General features: G+C 38.7%; 1 protein-coding gene across 1 annotated transcript in view; it reads left to right on the top strand.

The window, feature by feature from the left end:
- The first annotated feature begins 5928 nt into the window (after positions 1 to 5928).
- LOC149226318 (putative ADP-ribosylation factor GTPase-activating protein AGD13) overlaps positions 5929 to 23550 on the top strand; it is a 117992-nt gene continuing 100370 nt past the window's right edge. The window contains exons 1-4 of the mRNA XM_089377465.1: positions 5929 to 6157; positions 6262 to 6446; positions 6767 to 6842; positions 8120 to 8192. Coding sequence (XP_089233591.1) covers positions 8153 to 8192 — 40 coding nt within the window. The 5' untranslated portion in view covers positions 5929 to 6157; positions 6262 to 6446; positions 6767 to 6842; positions 8120 to 8152. The remainder of the gene's footprint in view (positions 6158 to 6261; positions 6447 to 6766; positions 6843 to 8119; positions 8193 to 23550) is intronic.

Below are 23550 nucleotides of genomic sequence, written 5' to 3'. Positions count from 1 at the left end.
TCAGTATTCCTGACCTAGACTAGTCTTGGTTCACCATCTTGGTCAATCTCTCTGACTTGTGGTGAAACTCCAAAGGCCACACTATATCTGAGCAATTTGGCCTGATGTTAAATGAGATCCTCACCCAATCTAGAGAGAGCGAGCTTGATGTTGAAAGACATGCACTCAACTGAGTGAACCTGGGCTTCTAGGACTAGTACCCCCAACTAGTCAACATCTTTGACATAAGGAGAATAATTATCCATGATGTTATCATATCAACACTCCCTCTCAATTAGAGGGGCAATCTCCACAAGTCCTAGCTTGTCCATGGATTATATGAAATTCTCTTTAGACAAAGGCTTTGTCAAATATCAGTTGTCTACTCATCAATGGAGATGTCTCTAACCTTACTTCTCTTCTCTCAACCATGTCTCGAATTTCGTGGTACTTGATTTTGATGTGCTTCAACCTTTCCTGGAACACTGGATTCTCTGAAAGCTTCACACAACTTTTATTGTCACAAAATATCACGGTAGATTCCAACTCCTAGTTGAACAATCCTATAAACTACTTCTGAAGCCATATTGCTTTAGTACAAGTTTCATTGGCTTCAATGTACTTTGTTCTGCAATGTTGAGTGCGATGGATCTCTACATCCTGCTCATCTAAGATATCACAATGAAGCCTAAACTGAAGCATACTCCTAAAGTACTCTTCTTGTCATCTGCACTCCCTGCCTAGTTAGAATTGTATATCCCTGCAGTTGTACGTGAATGTTTGAGACATATCTCAAACCATAATTCATTACCACGCAAATATCTCAATATTTGCTTTGCTATAATCCAATGCTCATAACAACTTCCCACCTGGAACTAGCTCAACGTGTTCACTGCAAAGCAAATGTCGGGTCTAGTATTAACCAAATACATCAATGCGCCAATCAATTGTCGGTACATGGATGTATCTACCAAGTTGGGATCATATCCTTTCAACTTCTACAAATTAATCACCATGGGAGTTGTCATGGATTTACAATCTATCATGCAAAACTTCTGAAGGATCTCAGTAGCATATTATCCTTTACCAAGGAAGATTTCACTAGGCTTTTCCCACACTTTCAGTCCTAAATAATAATGCATCATACCAAGGTCCTTCATGTCAAACTCAGAGGCCAACTGCCTCTTACATTGAATGATGAGAGGCTCAACACCTGTCAGAAACAAATCATCAACATATAGCAATAAAATCATAGGTGCATTTTTCACAACCTTAAAATAGAGGTTTCAATCAACATCACTCTTGGTAAATCCAAGTCTCATTAGGTAGCTATCAAGTCATGCATACGAAGCTCTTAGAGCTTGCTTGAGTCCATACAAGGCCTTCTTCAACTTGCAAACATGAGAGTCCTTCTAATGCGCCTCAAAACCTTGAGGTTACTCTATGTCCACCTCTTCCTCAACTACACCATTAAGGAAAGCAATATTTACATCCATCTAATGTAAATTCCAACCCAACAAAGCAACAAGAGAGATAATAGATGTAATGGAGTTGTACCTAGAAACTCGAGCAAAGGTCTCATCATAGTCTTCTCCCACTTTATGGGAGAATCCTCTAGCCACAAATCGTGCCTTGTATTTGTCTATTCTTCCATATGCAACATGCTTGATCTTTTATATCCACTTGGAATTCACCATTGACTTCCCTTTAGGTATCAACACAATCTCCCATACATCATACTTCATGATGGATTGATATTCTTCCATCATACCATCCTTCCATACTTCTTGGCTAGCCGCTTCTTCATAAGTGGAAGGTTTTGAATTAATAAGGTTAGTCAAAAGAGCTGCATACCTATAAAATGTTTGGGTATCTTACTTTCTCTAGGTGTTCCATGTGGAGTTGCATGTCATTCTATTTCTTCAATTGCAGATCTAAGCCATGTTGATTTTTTTTTCTTCTTCTGATCTCAGGAACAATAATTGGTTCTACAGGTTCACAAGGCCCTTATGGCTCTTTAAGATGTTTTGAAGAACTTTAACTTTCTTTCTTTATATCTCTTGATATGAGCCTTGATTCTTCTTGAACAGAAGAGGTCCATAGTTCTTCAAAAGAGGGAACATAATTCCTGCTACTTATACCAGTTACAAATGCATCCCATGATCTAGGTAGTCCATTAAGTGTTGTAGTCACAAGTTCCTTCTCAGAGATGACTTCATCAATTACTTGAAGTTGGTATCTCAATTGAGAGATTCTTATGAAGTATGAATCCACAGTGTCATCATTTGTCACTCTCACATCACGAAGCTCATTCTTCAAACTCGTGACTTGACCAATGTTGTTGATTGTAAATAGATTAGTTAGGGCATCATACAATAATTTTGAAGGTTCAAGCTTTGCAATATAGGGGATTAGATGGAATCCACAATAAGACTCATGGCAATGATGTCATCTTCCTTGAACTTATCTTTTCTTGCATTATTTGCTGGTTCAACAACTTTACCCTTCATGATATCCAAGACTTTGTTCTTTGGAATAATAAGATTAATTATAGCCTTCCAAACTCTAAAATTTGAGGCCCCTTTCTAACTTGTTCTTTGATTTCATAAAAGAAACCATGGATGCAAATAAACAAGAAGAACTTCAACAATAGTGATCTTAATGTAGGGTTTCTTTAAGAGTGATCTTAGTGTTCCTTCCTTCACCAAAGCTCTGATACCATGTTGATATTTCAAGTGTAATAGATACAATCACAATATTTCTGAAAACTGATAATTACTTCTAATGATGTTGATCTTCTTTTAATTTTTCCAGTATATCATTAAGCAATTATACTTCATAAATTCAACCATATAAAAGTAGTATAATAGTAGAGATCACAATGCACAAAGAGAGAACAAGATTTACCCTGGGAAAACCCACTAAGGGGAAAAATCGAACAACCTTTTCAATAGAGAAATTATTTTGTTCAACAAGAGACACACTTAGACCTCTAGTCAACAACTAGGTCAAACTGATATTCAAAAATTCTATGGTTAAACCCTCCAAGTCAAGCCTTCCAAATTGATCCAACAAATCGGTCCTCTAGCTCTGCCCTAGGCTGAATTTTAGCCTCCCATAATCTCATAATTTCGTCCCCCCTGCAACTGCAATTCCCTAGAAAATATGTGAATTGTCATAGAGAGAGAGAGAGAGAGATTTTGTCCCTCTTTTTGTCCTCCTTGTCCTTCTTGTCCTTCGCTTGAATGCCCAGAAGATACTTGTTTGACAGAGTGTGAATTTGTGCCTTGAGGAGGAGGTCGAGCTGCCTTTATATAGAGATTTGCTTGGGTCAAATGGGTGTGACTCTGCTTGGGCTGACTTGACATGGAGGGAGGCCAACTTGACAATCTTTGGAGCCAAAATTTCAAAATTTCTTCTTTTAAAAGTTTGAAAGGACATGACTAAAAAATATAATTTTATTTTGACTCTAGCAATAAGAACATCCTTTACAATAATCAATATAAGTACATTAAGGGCCAAAATATACATTATGAAAACCAACCATAGTTACAAAATTAAACAAAGAGGAAGCCATCAATGAACATGTGTTCAATTATTTTATATATGTTGTTTGAAATTGTTAAAATTTTAGAAACTTTTATTGATCAATATGCCAATAGTTGGGACGTGTTGATCATAAACATTAATAAACTCTCTTATGTAACATGCGAGAGTTGTATCGGCCTTGTTTAAAATTGGATAACAAATTTTTAAATATGTTTTATTGCCTAACTGTAATTTTTTAATATTATATCTCCCACTCCTGATTTAAAAAAAACACTACTATAATATTTTAATTCATTAATGCTTATACACATTAATATGAAGATAATACTTAAAAAAGACTTGTCTTTAAGTGTGATTTTTTGGAGTTTTTGGTGGATTCCTTGTTGGAATCCGATGCAAAAATTTGTATTTGAATCTTGATTTGTGTTGTTTAAAATGGTTTTTTGACTACATATATGGATTCAACATCCTGAAAAACCCTCGGGACAATTCGTTAGATTTCACCCATCAAACTTGTGATTTCAATAAATCCCTACCAGATAGATTATAGACAAATTAGAATGGAAAATCCACCATTTTTTTTTCAAAAAGTCGCACTTAAAGACAACTCGATTAAAAAAATAATCATATTTATTTCATTTGATTGAAAATACTATAAGTATAATACAAAATTCATATATATATAAAATTCACGCCCAAAAATCAAGATGCCACTTACAAGATAAGACTTTAACTATTACACCTTTTTAAAATCAAGGTCTAAAATGAATCTCCTTTATAACAGACTATGAGCTCTTCATTATTTATTTATTTATAAATTTATTTAAATAATATAGAGAGCACAATTTTATCAATAATATTCACAAACGTTTATAATGAAAACCTCCAATCAAATCAAATCGGAAATCACACAAATAATACTATATGGCTGACCACCAGTTCCATATAGAATCAATAACCCACATGCTTTTGTTTTGAGGAGCCACAACGCTCTTCCATTGCAAAATTTACACTTAGCAACATAACATGACCCTCACAACAACCTACCAACTAACACGAGTCTTGGTTATAGGCTCCTTTGTGCAATGTTTCTACACATCACATATCATACTGGTCTTCGTATCTGCGTATTGTTAGTGTGTTTATTGCAACATCAACTCCAGGAACACAACACTCTGTTCTTCTGAGGATTTACTCTCTGATAAGCCGTCGATTTTAGCTCATTTGTGGAAGCGTTTAGATGTGAAGAGCAACAAAATATGGGCTTTGCTACGGTGGGCGACATAGTCTGTATAGGCTATGATACTTGGAATCAGAGGAGCAAATCATAGTTCATAGGCAAAATAACACAAAACTTAGAAAAAATTAGAGACAAATCTTAGAAACAAGAATACATTAACAATGGAGCACATAAATCACACTTCACATTACATGGCAGACCTTGCTTTACTTGCATGCTCAGACTGAGGCAAATTACAAATTTATAGAAAAGAGAGACAAAATTCTAGAATTCTCTGCATTGTGTTTTTCATGATTGCATAGAGAAATTACAACTCAATGGAAAATAGATTGTCAATAACAATCGACATAGGTGGTGATTATCAAAAAATCGATATAAGCGATAACAACGTCTTCATAACTTCACATCTAACAATTTTTTAATAAAAATGTGATCACTGATAATTTTCTTTAACAAATTTAAATCTTTAATAAAATATATAATAATTCATAATTTCTTTCATAATAAATATTTATTATGATATAACAATATGATAATAAAATTCAAACTTTAATCAACTTGTTATTATTAAAGTTCTCCAAATTCATCGCATATTATATATTTGTTATAAATCAATGTTTCTAAGTAAACCAATGTTATCCACCAAGACTCACAAAGCATATAATAACACTTCATCAACAAACATCCCATCGACCATATAAACATATTCAAGATGGCGCCACAAAGTTTTGACTTGCAGCTCAATTAGAAAACCACCACTTAACAACCGAGATCATACAACTCCACTCCGATGAGGCACAAGTGTATATGTGGGCCCGCAATATTCATCGGAGTTGTTTTTAGTGTGGTTTTTTGAAAGTTTTTTTGGCAGAGTTTATAGAGTGTAATTTTTGTAAATTTTGATAAGAATTTCTTGAAATCATAAATTTGATGAGTGATTTCTGCACAATAGAAGTCCTCTAGAGGTTTTTGAGAGTGTTGAATCCATATATACAATCAAAAAATCAATTTAAATAACACAAATCAAAATTTCAACTCAAAATTTTCAATAAATTCCGACACCAAAAAAATCCCAATTAAAAACAACTCCATATTCACCATCCTCAAATGCCTTTGTTATGCATATTTAACATTTGGCCAATTTCTAAAGTTATAATGTCCAGAGTCATCCTCGTTGGCGTTCGTGGAAGATGAAGAAACTTATAACAACTCTCCTAATTTAGACGGCGATTACTTACTTTTAGAGCAAACAAGGCACGGGTTCATATGACATCAGCAGTGCTCTGCAAAGTTCGTAATCCGACCTGCATCCATGGAGGTAAAATTAATTAATTGCTGCATCCATGAAGTAGACAGTAATTTAAAGGAGTGCAAAAGCTACGGAAACAGGTAAAACTTTGTCATTAGCTGCGCTGTTTTTTTCCGGTCTTCAAGCATTTTTTTAAATTTTTGTAAATCCTGTAAACGTTTCGTAGATCATTGTTTATTTCCAGAGGTTCTGAGCTGCGGACTCTTTAGGTTTTCGTTCGTTCTCCATTAAGAGATATAGAGGTCGAGACGGCTTTCAAAGGCTGCAATTTCAACCTCGCGATTTGTTCCTTTGAGCCTTTTTTTAACAGTTACGGGCTCTGTAACAGAGGAATTTCGTTCTTTATAGTGAAACTAGCAGTTCTTTGAGGTATTTGTTCTCTTACCATTAAAAATACTTGTTTACACTGGTAAATAGAAGTATTATTGCCAATTGTGTAAATTGAGGTGAAAATGAGACACTCATTGCACTGCTTTGCCATTTTAATGTGTTCCTTAAACGGCACGTCTTGCCATTCTTTCCAGTTTTTACTTGTGAAATGGAAGTAGATTTAAATCATTTTTCTAATAGTTGAAGTGAATGCGAACCCTTTGAATCTTTTGCGAGCCTTGTGACATTCTGTTCGCATCGCATTATAATCTGTAAATCGAAAAAAAAAATTAAATACTTTTTTTTTGATTTTGCCTCAGATCGCATTCTATTAAGAATTTCCTGTTCAGCAGAAGCGGAAACAAGTCTACCTAAGTTCCAGTAGGCATTCTTCAGGTACTTTAGGAGTCTCATCACAGCGCGTGTCAATTCGTCTTGACAGAGATTATTTAGGTTTTGTACTACTGCTAGAGCAAATTATTTCAAGTCAGGTAACTTCTGGGAGATATAATACGGAGTACTTTTATAATTTTCTCCAATTGCTTAGCTTTATCCTGTTTACTGAGAAGATTCAATGAATTATTTAACTGTTTAGGTTCAGGGATGCAACAGTTTGTCAGACTTTTTTCTCCAATTTCTTAGCTTTTATGTTATTCAGTGTATAGTGGCCATTACAAGTCAGGTTGACTTGTTCAGAGGCAAAATTACTTTGCTTTTTGAGGGAATTGATTCAGGAATTTCATCACAGCACGTCTCAATTCGATGTGAGAGAGATTATTTAGGTTTTGTACTGCTGCTAGAGCAAATTATTTGAAGTAATCTAACTTCTGTGAGATGTAACATGGAATACTCTTCTTATGGAGCATCCATAATTTTCTCCATTTGATTCAGTTGTCTCATCTTAGCACGTCTCAATTTGCTTTGACAGAGATTATTTAGGTTTTGTACTGCTGCTAGAGCAAATTCGGTTTTGTACTGCTGCTAGAGCAAATTCGCTAAAGCAACGTAACTTCCGCACGATATATAGTGGGATAGTCTTCCTAAACAACATGTATAATTTTATCTAATTGCCTAGCTTTATTTTGTACAGTGAGAAGTCCGCGGATTAATTTAACTTATTTAGAGTCAGGGATGCAACAGTGCCACATTTATTTTATTATAGCATGTTATTCAGCATGTACTCTTACCATTCAGGTTGAGTTGTTCAGGGGGTGAAAGTAACAAAGTCTTTGGTGGGATTGATTCAGGAGTCTCATCACAGCATGTCTCAATGCGTTTTGAGAAGTTATTTAGGTTTTGTACTGCCACGAAAGAAAATGATTTGAAGTAATGTAACTTCTGCGAGATATAATATAAAATACTTTTCTTTACGAGCATGCATAAATTTCTCCAATTGATTCAGGGGTCTCATCAAACCAAGTCTCGATTTATTTTGACAAATACTATCTAGGTTTTATACAGTTGCTAGAACAAATTATTGGAAGTAATGTAACTTCTGTGAGATATAACATAGAATACATTTCTTAAAGAAACTCTAATTTTCTCCAATTGTGTAGCTTTGGTAAAGCAACGCTTTGTCAGATTTATGTTATCAGGGCATGCAATCACTGTATAGTCGCCCTTATGATTCAGGTTGAGTTGTTCAGGAGCTAAATAAGTATTGCCTTCTGCAGGAATTGAATTCTCAAGCATTACAAGGGAGGGAGATGAACACACATAGAGATGATGAAGGCAAAGCTTCCAAGGGTATGTATGCTGTAGAACTCAGAATTCAATGTTTGTTGCAGGGGCAAAGCATAATTAGTATAACTGTTTTCAGAGTGTAATTAGCATAACTGTTTCTGGATGCTTTTGTGAGCTGGCCGTTTCTGTTTCTGTTTTTGTGTGATTACGTCAACTTCCACGTGCAAAAAATTTAGTTGCTTCAAGGTTTCATGACTGAACAAGTTTAACTTGCTGTGCTTCCCTTTTGGTATTATGGTCGGATTGTAGATTTGTAATCAGGAAAACTGTAATTTACGAGAATGCCTGATAGATGATAAAAGAAATTTGAATTATAGAAATAGCCACTGTCAAGTTCAATTCTATCTGCAAGAGCTTGCTGGCTCAATTGCCTTTGGTGAATCTTCATGTGAAATTGGGATCCCAGTCAAGTATATTCCTCTTAGTATAAAGCCCCTAGGTTATGTCTTATTTCAGATTTTATGTGATCGCAGCATACGTCATGGAAAAAAACATATATGATGGAAGCAGGGATTTTACCGGAGAGAACAACTGTTTCCATTGGCTTTTCTTATGTAATCAGAATTTCCTTATCATCAAATACACAAAAACTGCGCTTTCATCAAACTAAAAAATTTCTAAATTCCCGTACCACAAAAATGGTGCCCGGTCCATTAAAAACCAAGAAGACAATAAATTGGACCTGTCTGTTAGAGGAATACAACCTGCCTTATGAAGTCTTCCCCCTTGTGCATTGTTTATTAAGAACAGACTTAAGTCCTTGTATGGTTTGCATCACCTTTGTATTGAGCTCTTCCAATTTTGCAAGTCATCCTTGTCTATGGCCCGAGGTTGCAGCAACTCCCGGACTTTGACCTACAGATCTGGTGTTACCTGCTGATTCCTAATAGAATCCTGGAGGGAACAGTGTTCTTTACTAGATTGGCATAATACATTCTGTGAGGATGCAGCTTCACTCCACCTGGCCAATCTCTCCTTCCACTGTTGCATTTCTCTTTCCTGAACTTCTACCTTCATCAGTATTCCGCCCTTTCTCAACCATTTAGCTGATATGGTTGTCCACAAGTGCTCCGTTGTGCAACTTTTAATCTCCATAAACTGACTAGTCACCTTCTGAAATCTTATGGAAAGGTCTGTTAAGGTTGTTGTGGTGTACCGTACCCCCTCCGTTGCCACCACTATCACAAACACCTATGAATTGAAGAGTTGAGCTTGGACATGTCACCTCCCTGTGTTAATTTGGTAGCTCGGTGACAAATTCCAACCATGGGACTAGATTCCTCTTTTCGAGAGGACCAAAAATCTGGTGTCTCTTGTTGATGTGTTAATTATCTCATTTGTCATTGCATTTACTGTTCTATCTTCAATTACTGTTGATGATTGGAAATATTAATTATTGTTGAAAGATTACTAATTGAAGAGTTGAATTGGGCTAAAGTAATTGAATCAGCATAGAGCAGTGTGAAATTTAACATGGTATTAAAGCTAAGGTGAAGGATAAGCCCAAAAGGAGACAAGAATTGAAACAATCATCTTTGGAAAGTTGAAGGAGCCTATCTAATCAAGTCAAGATGTCTTCTTCTTTCTTCAAGGAAAATGAGAAGTTGGGTGATTCATCTAACTTTGCCACTTGGAAAATCGGGTTGGATATCATAGCTGATAACAATGATGTTTTGAAATACATTTAGGAAAGGTACCCAAGCCTTTGGAGAATGCTTCCGTTGCTACCAAGAACAAGTACAAGAAAGGTGAGTTAAAAGCAAAGCAAATTATAGTTTATGGTTTACAAGATAATTTACTTGCTTATATTGGGAATTTGAAGAAGTCTAAGGACATGTATGATAAGTTAGCTAGCATGTATGAAGTGAACAATTTGAATGAAATCCTCTCCTTGAAAGATCAACTCAAAAATACGAAGATGAATAAAGGAGAATTTGTGTGATGTTGGAAACACTGAGAGGGGGGAAAAATTGGTCATGTGCTACATCTTTGAGGCATGGATAAGGAAAAGGAGCAGATATGGGCAACCTACAAGGAAAGAGTAGGTGAATATAGGCATATTTGAGAGATCATTGATAACATATGGAACAATCAACTCCATTGTCCTGTACATGTAGCGGAGTATTTCTAGAATCCAAAGTATTATTATAAAGCTTATCTAGGAGAAGATCAGACTGGGGAGGTCAAAGATGGGTTGTACGGGTGCGTGGAGTGCATGGCACTAGAAGAGTTGCTATAGTTGGAAATACATCGTAAAATCGCTACTTTCACTAGGGCCACAGATACATTTGGCAAATTGGCAAAGATTGCAAGAGATGTGGATCAAATGGGTAAGCAATTCCTTTCTTTTTTCAAGTTCAATTGTTTAAAATTGAAATTGTAATATGTAAATACTTGCTTTTTTAGGCAAAGTTCAAAATTACCATCTAAATTGTTGAACAATGAACTAACTTTAGTGTTTGTCTTTGTAGCACATTGGTGGGAGTTGTTTGGCAGCCAATATCCTCAATTGCAAAATCTTGCACTTACAGTTCTCGGCCAAACTTGCAGTACTTTTGGTGTGAACACAATTGGTTTGTTTTTGAACGGATTCACACGAAGAAGAGAAATCGTTTGGAACAAAAATGGTTAAATGATCTTGTATTTGTGCAGTACAACCTTTGACTAAGGCACAACAAGTTGTTGAACAGAAGACCTGATACAAATCTCTTTGCGTTGGATGATGTCAATCCAACTTAAGAATGGGTGGAGGAGACTCAACCAATAAATTTGATCCTAATTTTAATATTGATGCAATGGAGTTGGGGGGTGTTAATCCCAATTTAGAACTGGTAGTTGAACTAGGAGTTGAAGAAAGTGAACCACCAAAACCAAGCATGGCACATGGTGATGAGTGATCATGTTGATTAGTGTTTTGTAGTAGGCTAATTGCCTAGTAGTTTGAGTTGTAGCTTTGTTTTTGGACTCTAGAGGCCATTTAATGCCTTATTGGTTATGTATTTTGTTGATGATATGTATTGCACTCGGTCCCATTTTGATATATGCACCCTTATATGGTATATAGATGAGAAAATTTTACATATTTTGTCTTTAATGGTTTGGAATCATGGTTTGTAATCTTAAAAGTTATTTTTTCATTAAAAATTAATTATTTTATGTATTTTTTTAAAATTCTGGTTTATTGAATATGGTTTGATCTGGTTCCGATTCAAATCTTTGTTAAATAGGCAACCCGTTCGAAACCCGATTCCGGTTCGAATCTCGATTAGATAGGTGGCCAGTTCGAAACATAGTTCCGGTTCGAATCCCGGTTAGGTAGGCAATCGATATGAAACTCAATTTTAGTTTTTAAAACTATGGTCTATATTAACACTAGCGTGCAGATCCATGAGTGTCCCCTTTGAAAACAATATTTTTGGGCCATCAACTCCTCCTCCTTGATAGGATTAATGGTTTTTGTCTTATTAATAGGGAAAGAATAACCTTTATGGTTAACGCATCTGCGGTGGTAAAGTTAGTTTGTTGGTATCCGCCCCACCTAGATTTAATCCTCAATCCTAGCTTGCCGCTTGTGGGTTGTCATGCTTTCGCAACGAAGTAGTCCTAGCTTGTGTGTCATGGGCTGAGCCAACTCCACAAGGTGATTGTTTCAATTGGATGAGTCTAGGGATAACTTTGATTCCTATCGATCAAGACACAATTTAGTAGTTTTATATGAAAAAACTTTTCCCTCTTCTATATTGGAAGCACCCTTTATCTCTTGTTGTAAATGCTATGTGGACATCTTCTAAACTAGTGTTTCGTTGGTTGCACAATATTTGGTCCCTCGAACTCAGTTATAAGCTATGAGTTTTGCTTGGCTAGTTGTTTACCAGTGGCTGCTATTCGAAGTCCTCATTGCTAATGTAGAAATTTCTCATTTCCCACCCCGGTTTTCAGTTTCTCCTTATTTCTCCCATATAGTTAAATGCCCTTTCCCATAACCATACATTTAACAAGCTGGAAAAAATAAATTTGCTGAAAACACAAATTCTGGAAATTTTACAGAATGCTGGAAATTGCAGAAATAAAAATCAGCAGTAATAAACAGCCATTAAAACACATTTAAACACTGAGATTTTTGGTCAATGTGACCCTGGAAAAACCCGCTACAACTCTTGGGGAAAACCAGTTTGAGAGCTCTTCTTTATTTCTGGAAAATGCCTTTTTACAGTAAGAGAAATATTCAGCAAAAATCAGCAAGCAAACTTTTACAACTTATCTCAGCCTTGCTGAAACTCTGCCTTGCTGAAACTCCGCCTTGCTGAAACTCTGCCCTGCTGAAACTCCGCTGTACAGACTTGCTGAAACTCAGCCTTGCTGAAACTCCGCTGTACAGACTTGCTGAAACTCAGCCTTGCTGAAACTCCGCCCTGCTGAAACTCCGCTGTACAGACTTGCTGAAACTCCACTGTTGAAACTCCGCTACTGAAACTCCGCAGCTCACTGTCCAGAAATCTCCCTTGCTCCTTCTCTCAATTTGCTCATGAAAGAATTAATGACCTTTTCCTCATTTTCCTCCTTTAATCTAACCCCAAGGGACTTTTGGGTGATCCCTAAATCCAATGGTTGAAATAGATTGAGATCTAAGGCTGAGATTAAATGCTCATTTAAATCTCACTTTTTATTTTTTAATTCCCCCACTTTAATAAAGACCCACTTAGTCATTTATTTCCAAAGTCACTTTTCCTTTCTAATTTTTCATTGACTTTATAAAAGTCACTTTAAAATTAGACTTAGTAACTTTATCACTTAAAGTCACTTTTAAATTAGATTTAACTTTATAAAATTATAAAGTCACTTTAGGAGAAAAATTAAATTCTTTTGGACACTTTTCCCTAGGCCAAAGATCAAAGCCTAAGGGAACCACCTGTCCTCCGGTACCAAATTTCAACAGCTAATAGTGTGTTGATGGATGGCCTTTGCCCATGTAGCAATTGCTCAGAGACCTTGAACCACATTTTATGAGAGTGCATGCTTGCCAGAACTTGTTTGAAACATGTTCAAGGTTGACATTCAATTTTGTTTTAGGGTTAGCTTCATTGGTGAGCAATGTTGTTTGGTGACTCTTGGTCATTAGTACTTTATCGCTTCATGGGCATTGAGATTGTTGTTGTATTATTGCCTTATTTACCATTTGTAAGTTAGTTTTGTTTGATGAAGTCAATTCACTCCCAACTTTTTGTCACTCTTGGCAAGAAGAGGCCTGCATGCAATTGTCTATCAAAGGCTATCTTTTGATTAAGGATGTCAAATAGTTAGATGTATGGGTTTACTTTCAATTTATTGTTGCTTTAGTAGATCTAAGGAAGAGGATATAAGACTCCATTGTATATACCCTTCTTTTATTTTCAATGTTCTTTGGAATATTCTCTGGCTAACATATGACATTTTCCACCCAAAATTGAAATCCTGATTAGTGTCAGATAAATTCACTTGAGATGCATGATGATTATGAGCTGAGGGTTGGGCTATGGTATCTATCATAAACGTTTGTGCGTAGTTTTGTGGACTCAACAATGTTCAAAGACAGATTTGAGACACACTTGGACTTGGGTGATTGGTTCTATTTTCCTTGATGTCCAATGATACCATTGTGAAATTTATCTTTTGAGGGTGTGCATTATGGAACCTTTAGATTGCATTAGGAACTAGGTAGATCTACACCATAACTTTCATTGCCTTGTAACTTAGTCACATCCTCCATAACTTGCTTCGAGCTCTTAGATTGAGGTAGGATCTCATGGCATTGTGGGGGGTTCATTCAATAGAGGAGGGTGAGCATGCAAAACCAAGCTTCAATTCAAAGATTGAGTCACTGATTTTTGGCATCTTTGTCATTCACAAGGATACACTAATGAAGAGGGTTGCAACTCCTAGTGTTGTTGTTTTGGAAATAAACCTTACTTTCATGTGATGTTTGTTAACAAATCTCTCTTGATCTAATGCTAGATCATCATTCCATGGGAACTAGGGAGATGGATCATTATCATATGCACACATCAAAGGTGCTTCTTGCTGATTTGCCAATCACATGCACTCACCTTCTTTGTCTCACTGGTTGGCTGTCTCTCATGGGAAGTATCACGAAGGGACTCACTTTACTTCTTGAAATTTGGATGACATTGACCTCTTTGGGCAAAGTAATTCTTCTTGACTTGTCAATGATTACCTAAAATTACTCATTTTACCTTCCAGTCATTTCAGATTGTGATGTAATTGTTTGAGAAATATGATATAGGTTGTTACCCACCCACATGTATGGGTAACCCTAGGAGAAATTTTCTCCTATGATGCAGTGTGTGAGCTAGTAGCCTTACCATGATCAATAGATAGTGACCCTCAAATGTCTCTCATCCACTCTCAAGTCAGTGCGTTCATTCATCTAGCTTGCTCTTTCGATGGTGGGTCATATATTTTGAGGTACATTAACCATTTTTGTATTCAAGTTCTTTCATTTCATGATCAAAGGCATTCTATTATAGATCACAGGTTGAATTGGATGATAGATTGCTATTAGTTGTACACTTGTTCCCTCGCTTCACCTCTTTGGTTATCACTTGCCTCTAGTCCATTGTGACTTTCCTTAGGGCCTTTTTTTCACTGTTGAGGAGGGGCACAAATAGGAGGCTCTGATGACAGTAACATTCCATGTTATCCAGAATTAACATTTGTCATCATTCCCTTGCTCTGTTGCCCCATATTTTGATTGGTTGTCGTTAGTCGCTCGAGCTGGTTCATTATTGACCTTGTCCTATGAGAAGAAGGGTTTGTATATACTTGAGCTTGATGTAGCTGTAAGAAAAGAAAGAGCATGAGCCAAAATGTGAAAATGCAAAGTATGGCAAGGGATGTAAAGCAAGAAAAAGCCAAATTATAGCTTGAACTCTACTTGCTCTTATATAATTGCTTGCCCTTGAGAGTATCCATGTATATCACGCCTATCAAAGTAAGAGGAACTTTCTAAGAACATCTTGGTTTCGATGAAGTGATAAACTACTCATCACTGAAAGGGGTCATCTCATTATTACATGATAATCAATGAAGCTTGGAGAACAAGTTATGTAAAGAAAAGAAAAAAGGAAAATATCGGAGCATGGAAAAACAAAAGTGAGGAAGGTAACTCAGATAAGCTAAGTGCTCCCTCTACAAAGGTGCTCATGGAAAATGGTTTGGTATAACCTAGCATAAGACTGTCTCCATTCATGAAATAAACCCCAGTCCATAACACCTGTCACATACACTTATCTTTTGAAAGGGTTGGTCTAGGAATTGTTCCTCCCCCCCACCCAAACTTATGGTTGGAAGCACCTAATAGGGCCATGTAATAACCCTCCCATACCTAAACGTGGTAACTTCTGTACAAGTCACAAGCTAGGAAGAAATTTGAAGAAGATGCTTGTGTGAAGTACTTTGATGGCTCTAACGTTGAATTGTTGAATTTCCACAACCTTGGGTCTAGGTTAGAGTCTTAAAATCACTGACGCTACCAAACCAAGAATCTCAACCATCCACTAATTTGCCATCGGAAATATAAAGCAGTAAATCACACATGCACAAAATATAGACAACCTTCTACAATTTTCAACCCAACTTCATTATATTTAACAACATATAATACAACAGTTTAGGGCTCCCGTACTAGGGATAATGGCCCTCATACATCCAACAGTACAAGATACAAAACTTGGTGTCAGTCCATCGACATCCAGTCTGTCCTCAACAAGATACTTTGACCATCTGGCTATAGCGCTCTCTCTCAGCTCCTCTCGGTCGTACCTTGTACTTGCCCGGTCCTTCGGCTCCCGCTCTGCAGCTCCTGCTTCTATCAGTGCTCCAAGTCCATCTGGCCACTAAATCTCAGCTATCTAGTCTGCTCACTAGTTGTGCCTTAGTCCATCAAGGTCGCAACACATCGATACTCCTGTTGAGTTGTTCATAGCTCCACTTGTGAACAACTCTCAACTGCCCACTACTGCTCTTCAGCTACTCAGGGACTTCAGCGCACTATGGTCTTACTGCGCTGCTTCGATGAAGACCAACTTCTCCACACACAAGTCTTGGGCTCCACAACTTCTCCTGGTTGATCAGACCCTTGAGCTCATCAACTGCATCTCTTGCAACCACCTTTTTCCATCAAGGTGTTGCTCACCGAGCTCCAACTTGGACACTATCTTGCTGTCCTCCAGTAGACCATATATGCCCAATCACATCCACACTTGGTCTTCTGTCATGCTGCCCTCCAGGCTCCAACAGTCCATGAGAGACCAAGTCCATGCTGTAGCATCTGCACCTAGTTAGGGCATCCCCACACTTAGGAAACCCTTACACATGGCTTCCCACAGACTCCACCAATCTGCCCTTTGCTTTGCAATAAAGGAGCTATTGCACAAATTTGGGCACCAACAACTTGTCCTCTCCTAAGACACCATCAACTCATCAACCAAGGGAACATCTGCAACACTCCTTGCTGCTATCCTCTTGCCTTCTAATCTGATGTGCCTGTTGTCACCTTGGCTGCTTGGTAGGCTACCCAACAATCCACATCGGCTACTCTAAACAACTCATAAGGTCTCCTACAAGCAGCCCATCAACTGATCCACGCTCTGTTCCACAAATCAAGGACCCAACACCCCTCCAAAACACTGCTGTAATGGTGTTTGCTTCTGCGTTTGTGACAGCCCTGGTTAGGGCATGTGTTGCAACCCTAGACTGTTATGGCAGTTCACAAACAAGCCCTCGAGGGGCTGCGCCATACCTTGGGAAGTCTCTTCCTCACCCACGCTGCCTTCTTAAGGGACTAGTCCACCATTGACACCCCTTTATGCAGATCTAGCTGTGTGCCAAGGCCTGTGGCCTAGCACAACAACCCTAAACCTTGAGACAATCCCCCTTTTCAGGGCCCAAACACACTCCAACACAACATTTTGACCCTAAGCAGCTTGACCGACCAACAAGGCTACTCAATCTCTAGAACAACAGTCTTGGCCCTCTTTTCAACCCAAAGACAGATTGCGGCTCCTGCAACTCACTCGGCCTACATCATAGAAATTTAGATCTCCTCCACGTTGTCTTGGGCCTCTCCTCCTTGCTGTGGCTAGGGAAATCTCAGAGCTCTTTCTTGAGAGGACGTTGCACGTTGCACCAAAGGATGATCTAAATAACATGCCATCACCCTCTTTTTATAGCCTAAAGAGGGGCTCCAACGAATAGATGAAGAGACACATCTATTGGATTAATTTACATCAAGCCTACATGACTTGAAAACCAATAATTACTTGTCAACTTCAAAAATTCATTTCTCCACTTCTACAACTCAGAATTCGATGATTCTCGAAGCGTTGGATTCTCCTTTCTGCCCTCTATCATCTCATGCCATCACATGTAGAAATGTGCTTCTGGAATTGCCACAAACACGATTGGGTGCAAAACCCCAGGCTTGGGTTTTAATCCCACAAGCCTACTTGTGGCACTTTGACCTCCAACCTTCGAACACTAGGGCTTGGAGTACCTCCCAAGCTACACAAAAATCAACACTCCCTCTTAGCGAGGGAGGTACTTCCAAGACTAGGAAGTAACCATCATCATCCGGCGACGACACTAGCCCATCTGGCATCCATCACTGTAGCATACCTTGTAGAATGAATCCGACAATCTCAGTAGTGCCTCTGCCTCATCACATCCGAACTTGAAGATCCCAAACCTCCATAGGGTTGCTCCCTTTGAGGCTAGACTCTCTCTGAGCCTACACGATCTCCACTGGCTCAATCCTGCAAGCATTCATCCTCCTGGATCAAATACCACTCGTGCAAATCCCTCCAATCTCAGATATGCAACATCACGATCCGATGAAGACTCTAGCTTGCCAACCTGTAGTCCATCACATGAAGCCATCTCGATCAACCTGATCTCGTCCAAGCCAAAGAAACCCTCGAGCTGTCCCAACCATCCATGACAAATCAACAGAAGTCCATGATCAACAATTTGCCCTACAACAAACTGTTGTTCACCAGGCTCACCACCAATCCACCAGAACTCCCAGCCCATCTCGCCATGTAACCTGTCAAGACCACATCTCCATGTCCTTAGTTGAACCCTCTGCTCCATGATCCAGACACCCACAACTCCCTTTGAGTTTTTTCGTTGTGCACACTCTGATTCACTGTCCCTCAAAGTAGCTCAGATATTCTCTAATACCATGTTGAATTTCCACGACCTTGGGTCCTGGTTAGAGTCTTAAAATCACTGACACTACTAAACCAAGAATCTCAACCATCCACTAATTTGCACAACAGAAATGTAAAGCAGTATATCACACATGCACAGAATATAGACAACTTTTTACAGTTTTCACCCATCTTCATTATATTAAACATCATATAATACAACAGTCTAGGGCTCTCGTACCAGGGATAATGGCCCTCATACATCCACTAGTAAAAGATACAAAACTTGGTGTTAGTCCATCGACATCCAATGTGTCCTCAACAAGATACTCTGACCATCTGGCTGTAGCGCTCTCTCTCAGCTCGTCTCGGTCATACCCTGTACCTGCTTGGTCCTTCGGCTCTTGATCTGCAGCTCCTGCCTCTATCAATTCTCTAAGTCCATCTAGCCACTAAATCTCGACTATCCAATCAGCTCACTAGTTGTGCCTTTGATCCAAAATGGATCTAGTATAGACTCTAAGTCTAAAAAGATTCCTCACACAGGAAATGAAAGTCAAAGGATGCTCTTGGAAATAGTCTCATTGCATAGATCTCTTCATTCTGAATCTAAGGCAATTTGAATGGACCAAAATGGACTCCGGATGAAGGAGTTATTGTAAAAAGAAGATTGCCCATTATCCTTAGAAAAGGAGGCAATTTCTTATAAAAATGAACTAAAAGGCTCTTTAAGGGAAATCGCATCGGAAGAGGTTAAAGGGAGGACTTAAGCGGAGATGGAAGGACTCCCCGATTGCGACCTTCGACATATCGCATCGGAGGTAGGCCTTCACGCGATATCGGAGCCCCGGACAGAGCGACTTGCGATGGCGGTGAGTCAGATTGGCGGATTGGCAATCGGCAATCGGGATCGCAACAAATACAAAGGGCCGTTTATACATGCGACAAGCGATTAGCGATGACGCGATCACATCCTGACTGTTGGATCGTGAGCTCGATTAGACGATGGAGATTTAACGGAGAATATCGCATCACTGTTGTGTTAAGTCCATGGACTTGGACCTCTCGCCTGTGCGATTGCGATTTGCGATGACAGGACAGACCCAACGGGTTTATAGGTGCGATTGTATATATTTTGAGTTCCGGAAGGAGGGCTGTAAACGGTATTTCGGGCGGGCTTCAGGCGGTAAGTGGTATTGGAAGGGCTTCACCCGATTCCATACACCAGCCGACACGTAGCACGCCGCAGGAGAGAGAGAACCGCTTTTTTGGGCGAGTAATCTCTGTGCAAGTGGGCCACCCGAAATGATCGTCAGCTGTTGATTATTGATCACCAATCAGACGGTGGATGATGAACGAGCTGCTTTGTGAACCCGAAAGGATTATAGGGGTGATTGAATGTTATTTGAGTCCCGCCTAAAGGCTCATGATGTGTTTTTCATGAGTTTTCTTGTGTGTTTCTGTTATGCTGCCATTTTCAGAATGTAGGTAGAAGAACGACTGACTGTGTCATTCCCATTGGAAGTAGTCCATTGCACCTGTGCCACGCTATAAGCGGGCGTTTCTGTAGCAGGAATGCGTTATGGAACATGTAGAGCTAGAGGCCCAGACGTAGAGCCATAGAGCTAGAGAGCCAGAGGGCCGGACGCAGAGCCATAGAGGAATGATTCCTCATGATTGCACACAGAGGAATGGATGGAAGTCGCAGAGTCGGAGGATTCTTCAAAGGCCAAAGAGCCAAGCGAAGAAGGGGGGTTCCCTTCAGAAGTTTTCCCTTGAGAGAGCAAGTCTCCCTTCAGGAACTCACAGCTGGGCAAAGAGCCACAGAGCTGAGGGTCACAGAGCCGCAGTTCTAGAGAAAGCCAGAGAAGCCACCAGAGGTTGGGGGCGATGGCAAAGGGGTGATTCCTCAGAGGGCTGAGTGCAGTAGAGTTGCAGGGTCAGAGAGTTTGAGCGCAGCAGAGTTGCAAGGCCAGAGAACCGTAGAGCCGAGAATTCGTGGAGAGCCAGCAGAGGTTGGAGGCTTGATAGTGGCAGAGTCAGAGAGCCAAAGAGCTCAAAACAAACTTCTAAGAGCCATGAGGCTGTAATGAAGTTTCAGAGCAGCAAAGAGTTCAAAATATCATGCTGTTGCTGGTGTCTGATATGTGCTGAAGACAGAAGAAGGAATTCTAGAGACAGTAAAAGAATTTTGAGGGAGTTGGTGCAAGCCAGGAGCTCAAGATAGCTCAGAGCGCTAATTGAAGGAATTTAGTCCAAAGAAGCCTAAATCTCTCTGCAGAGTATGGACAGCCAGCGGGATAAGATGGTATTCTATATCCATAGGTTCAGTTGTAAACCAATGGAGTTGAGTGTGGAACTTGTAAAAGAAGTTTACCATAATCCCAAAGAGCCTAGTTGAGTTGACTAGAGCTCATGGAGACGCAGCCCAAGATATCGGGGTGAACTCCTAATTAAACTTGTTGTCTTTATGGTTTGTTTATTTGCTGCATTTACTGTTATGTGTGTTTATATATCAGTTTAAGCGAATAAACTTAAGGAAATTAAGCAGTTAAAGGCAAACACAAGCATACACCTATTTCAAGTTCTTTTAATTCCGCAAATTATCAATCATAAGCATAGATCTTGGAAATTGTTTAAGCTTTGGAGTGGGAGAGGTTCTTGTAAGATAACAAGAAGCCTTTAGGTCGCCATTTCAGATCAGGTGGTATCGGAGCTGGTTATATCAGAGCATCAGGTTGATTAACCCCACCTTCAAAGAAGGTTATATCAGAGCTAAGTTATACTAGAGTAAGTTGTATCATGAAGCAGGTTGTATCATGATGCAAGTGGTATCAGATCAGAATGCTTGATTGACAGAGCAATCCATATGCTTGGTTGACTTGAAAGGTGTTTGATTGTTTGTAAATTGACTATTGTTTGAGTTTGTAGAGGTGAAGGGAAAGCTATTGATAGCTAAGTCCAGGAGAGGACAAGAAGGAAGAAGGGCTGAAGGCATTCTTCTTATCCCAAAGGACCTCAAAGCAATCCTTGAAGTACAAGAGGTTTGTTGCAAAAGGTTGCTTGAATAAGCTCTTTGTTAATCTTGTTTGAAGTTCTTTTGTTCATTTTCATAATGACAACTTCTACAAGTGAGTCCTCAAATTCTTCCTTCATCACAAGATTCTGTGATAAAGACATGAAGCAAGACTTGTTCATCATGATGGATATGGTGAGAGAAATGAGTGTTGGACTTCGAGAGCAATTGAATTCCATGAAGGAAGAGCAGCAGTTGCTTTCTAACAAATTGCAGGAAGTGGAAGGCCAACTTCATATTGCAAATATGAACTTGGAAAGGGTGCATGAGTTGGAGACACGACTCCTTGTTACCAAAGAAGCCTTAGTCAAGTATTAGCTTGAAGAAGAGGTAAACAATTCTAGTTTGTTTTCAAAATCCTCTAAGAATATTTATGTTGGTTCTTTTGAAAACATACCAGCGGTATGGGGTCCAAGTTAATGTTAAAAATGGGCTATGAAGGAAAAGGATTGGGCAAATATGCACAAGGTGTTGTTGAACCAATAATAGTTGAGGAAAGGCCTAAGTATTTGGGTCTTGGCTATTGACAATCTTATGGAGAAAGTTCCAAAGCTGCCATGAAGACAATTGAAACAATTCCAAGAAGGAGTTTCATTTAAGGTCTTCTACCTCAAGAATGTAAAGATTTGTATTCATGGGGAATGCAATAGCTTGAAACATCATTTGCAGGAAGAAGCTGTTCATAAGCATACACTTGAACCAGAGAATTGTGGAAACTCTGAAAGCCTTGAAGAGATTGATGGTGTTCCAAAGGGAGCCACTTCATTTGATTCACCTCCCCATGAAGGTAATAAAGGTGAAAAATAAAGGTATAAATCTGGTTCTAATCATATTCCTTTTGATTATGTAAAGCATGGTAAATTTCCATATAAGCATTGGAAAAGAATTGCATGTTCCTTTTGTGGTTGGGATAACCATAATGTTTCTAGCTGTTGGAAGAGGATGGCCACATGTAGGAAACTTTGGAAGGAAAAGAAGCAAGAAGCCAAAGGTCCCTTGGACAAGGCAAATCATGCTGTTGAGGAGATGCACATGTGTTGCACTTACTGCCATAAGCAAGGACATATTGCTGAAAGGTGTTGGACTTTGAATCCAACAATGCTTCCATGAAACTTGAAGAAGGTGGAAAGAGAAAATGGCAAGAATGGAAAGGAAGTTTCCATAAATGATGTGTTTCAAGATGATTCACATGTTGCTGTTGATGTGCAGACAAAGGAAGGACCTTTGAAATGGATTGGTAAGAAATGGTTAGAGTTCTTATCCAATTAAAGTTGCATATCTTTTGATGCGAACAAAAATGTATCACATCTATTTGCATTTCTTTGTTAATGAGATGCAAGTTGCAGGATTCTACCAAGAAGGTGAATGGAAAAGTTGAGTAGGAGACTCACTTTATTGCTGCAACCTTATATTCATTTTAGCTTCGAAAGTACAGTGTGCTTAAGCGAAAGTTGAAAGATGAAATGCATGCATAAGCATGATATGCATGACCACAGGGATGTTGATGATTTCTTTGTATTTGAACATGTATGTGTAATTAACTTGAAGGGTTGATTGCTTTGTTTTTAAACATGCATGTAATGTAATATTGACTTGGAAAAAGTTGATTTGGTCTCCAAGATGGAGATAATGATGAAGTGTTTCATCTTTGAAAAAAGAATCCTACAGTTCTTTTTCTAACAACTGTTGCACTCACTGCCATAAGCAAGGACACATTGCTGAAAGGTGTTGGACTTTGAATTCAACAATGCTTCCACGAAACTTGAAGAAGGTGGAAAGAGAAAATGGCAAGAATGGAAAGGAAGTTTGCATAAATGATGCGTTTCAAGATGATTCACATGTCGTTGTTGATGTGCAGACAAAGGAAGGACCCGTGAAATGGATTGGTAAGAAATGGTTAGAGTTCTTATCCAATTAAAGTTGCATATCTTTTGATGCGAACAGAAATGTATCACATCTATTTGCATTTCTTTGTTAATGAGATGCAAGTTGCAGGATTCTACCAAGAAGGTGAATGGAAAAGTTGAGTAGGAGACTCACTTTATTGCTGCAACCTTATATTCATTTCAGCTTCGAAAGT

This window comes from Pinus tabuliformis, chromosome J (assembly GCF_031772625.1).
Source record: "Pinus tabuliformis cultivar Carrire ecotype Pingquan chromosome J, CPIR1, whole genome shotgun sequence".
NCBI lineage: Eukaryota > Viridiplantae > Streptophyta > Pinopsida > Pinales > Pinaceae > Pinus > Pinus tabuliformis.
This window is presented reverse-complemented; position numbering and strand designations above follow the sequence as displayed.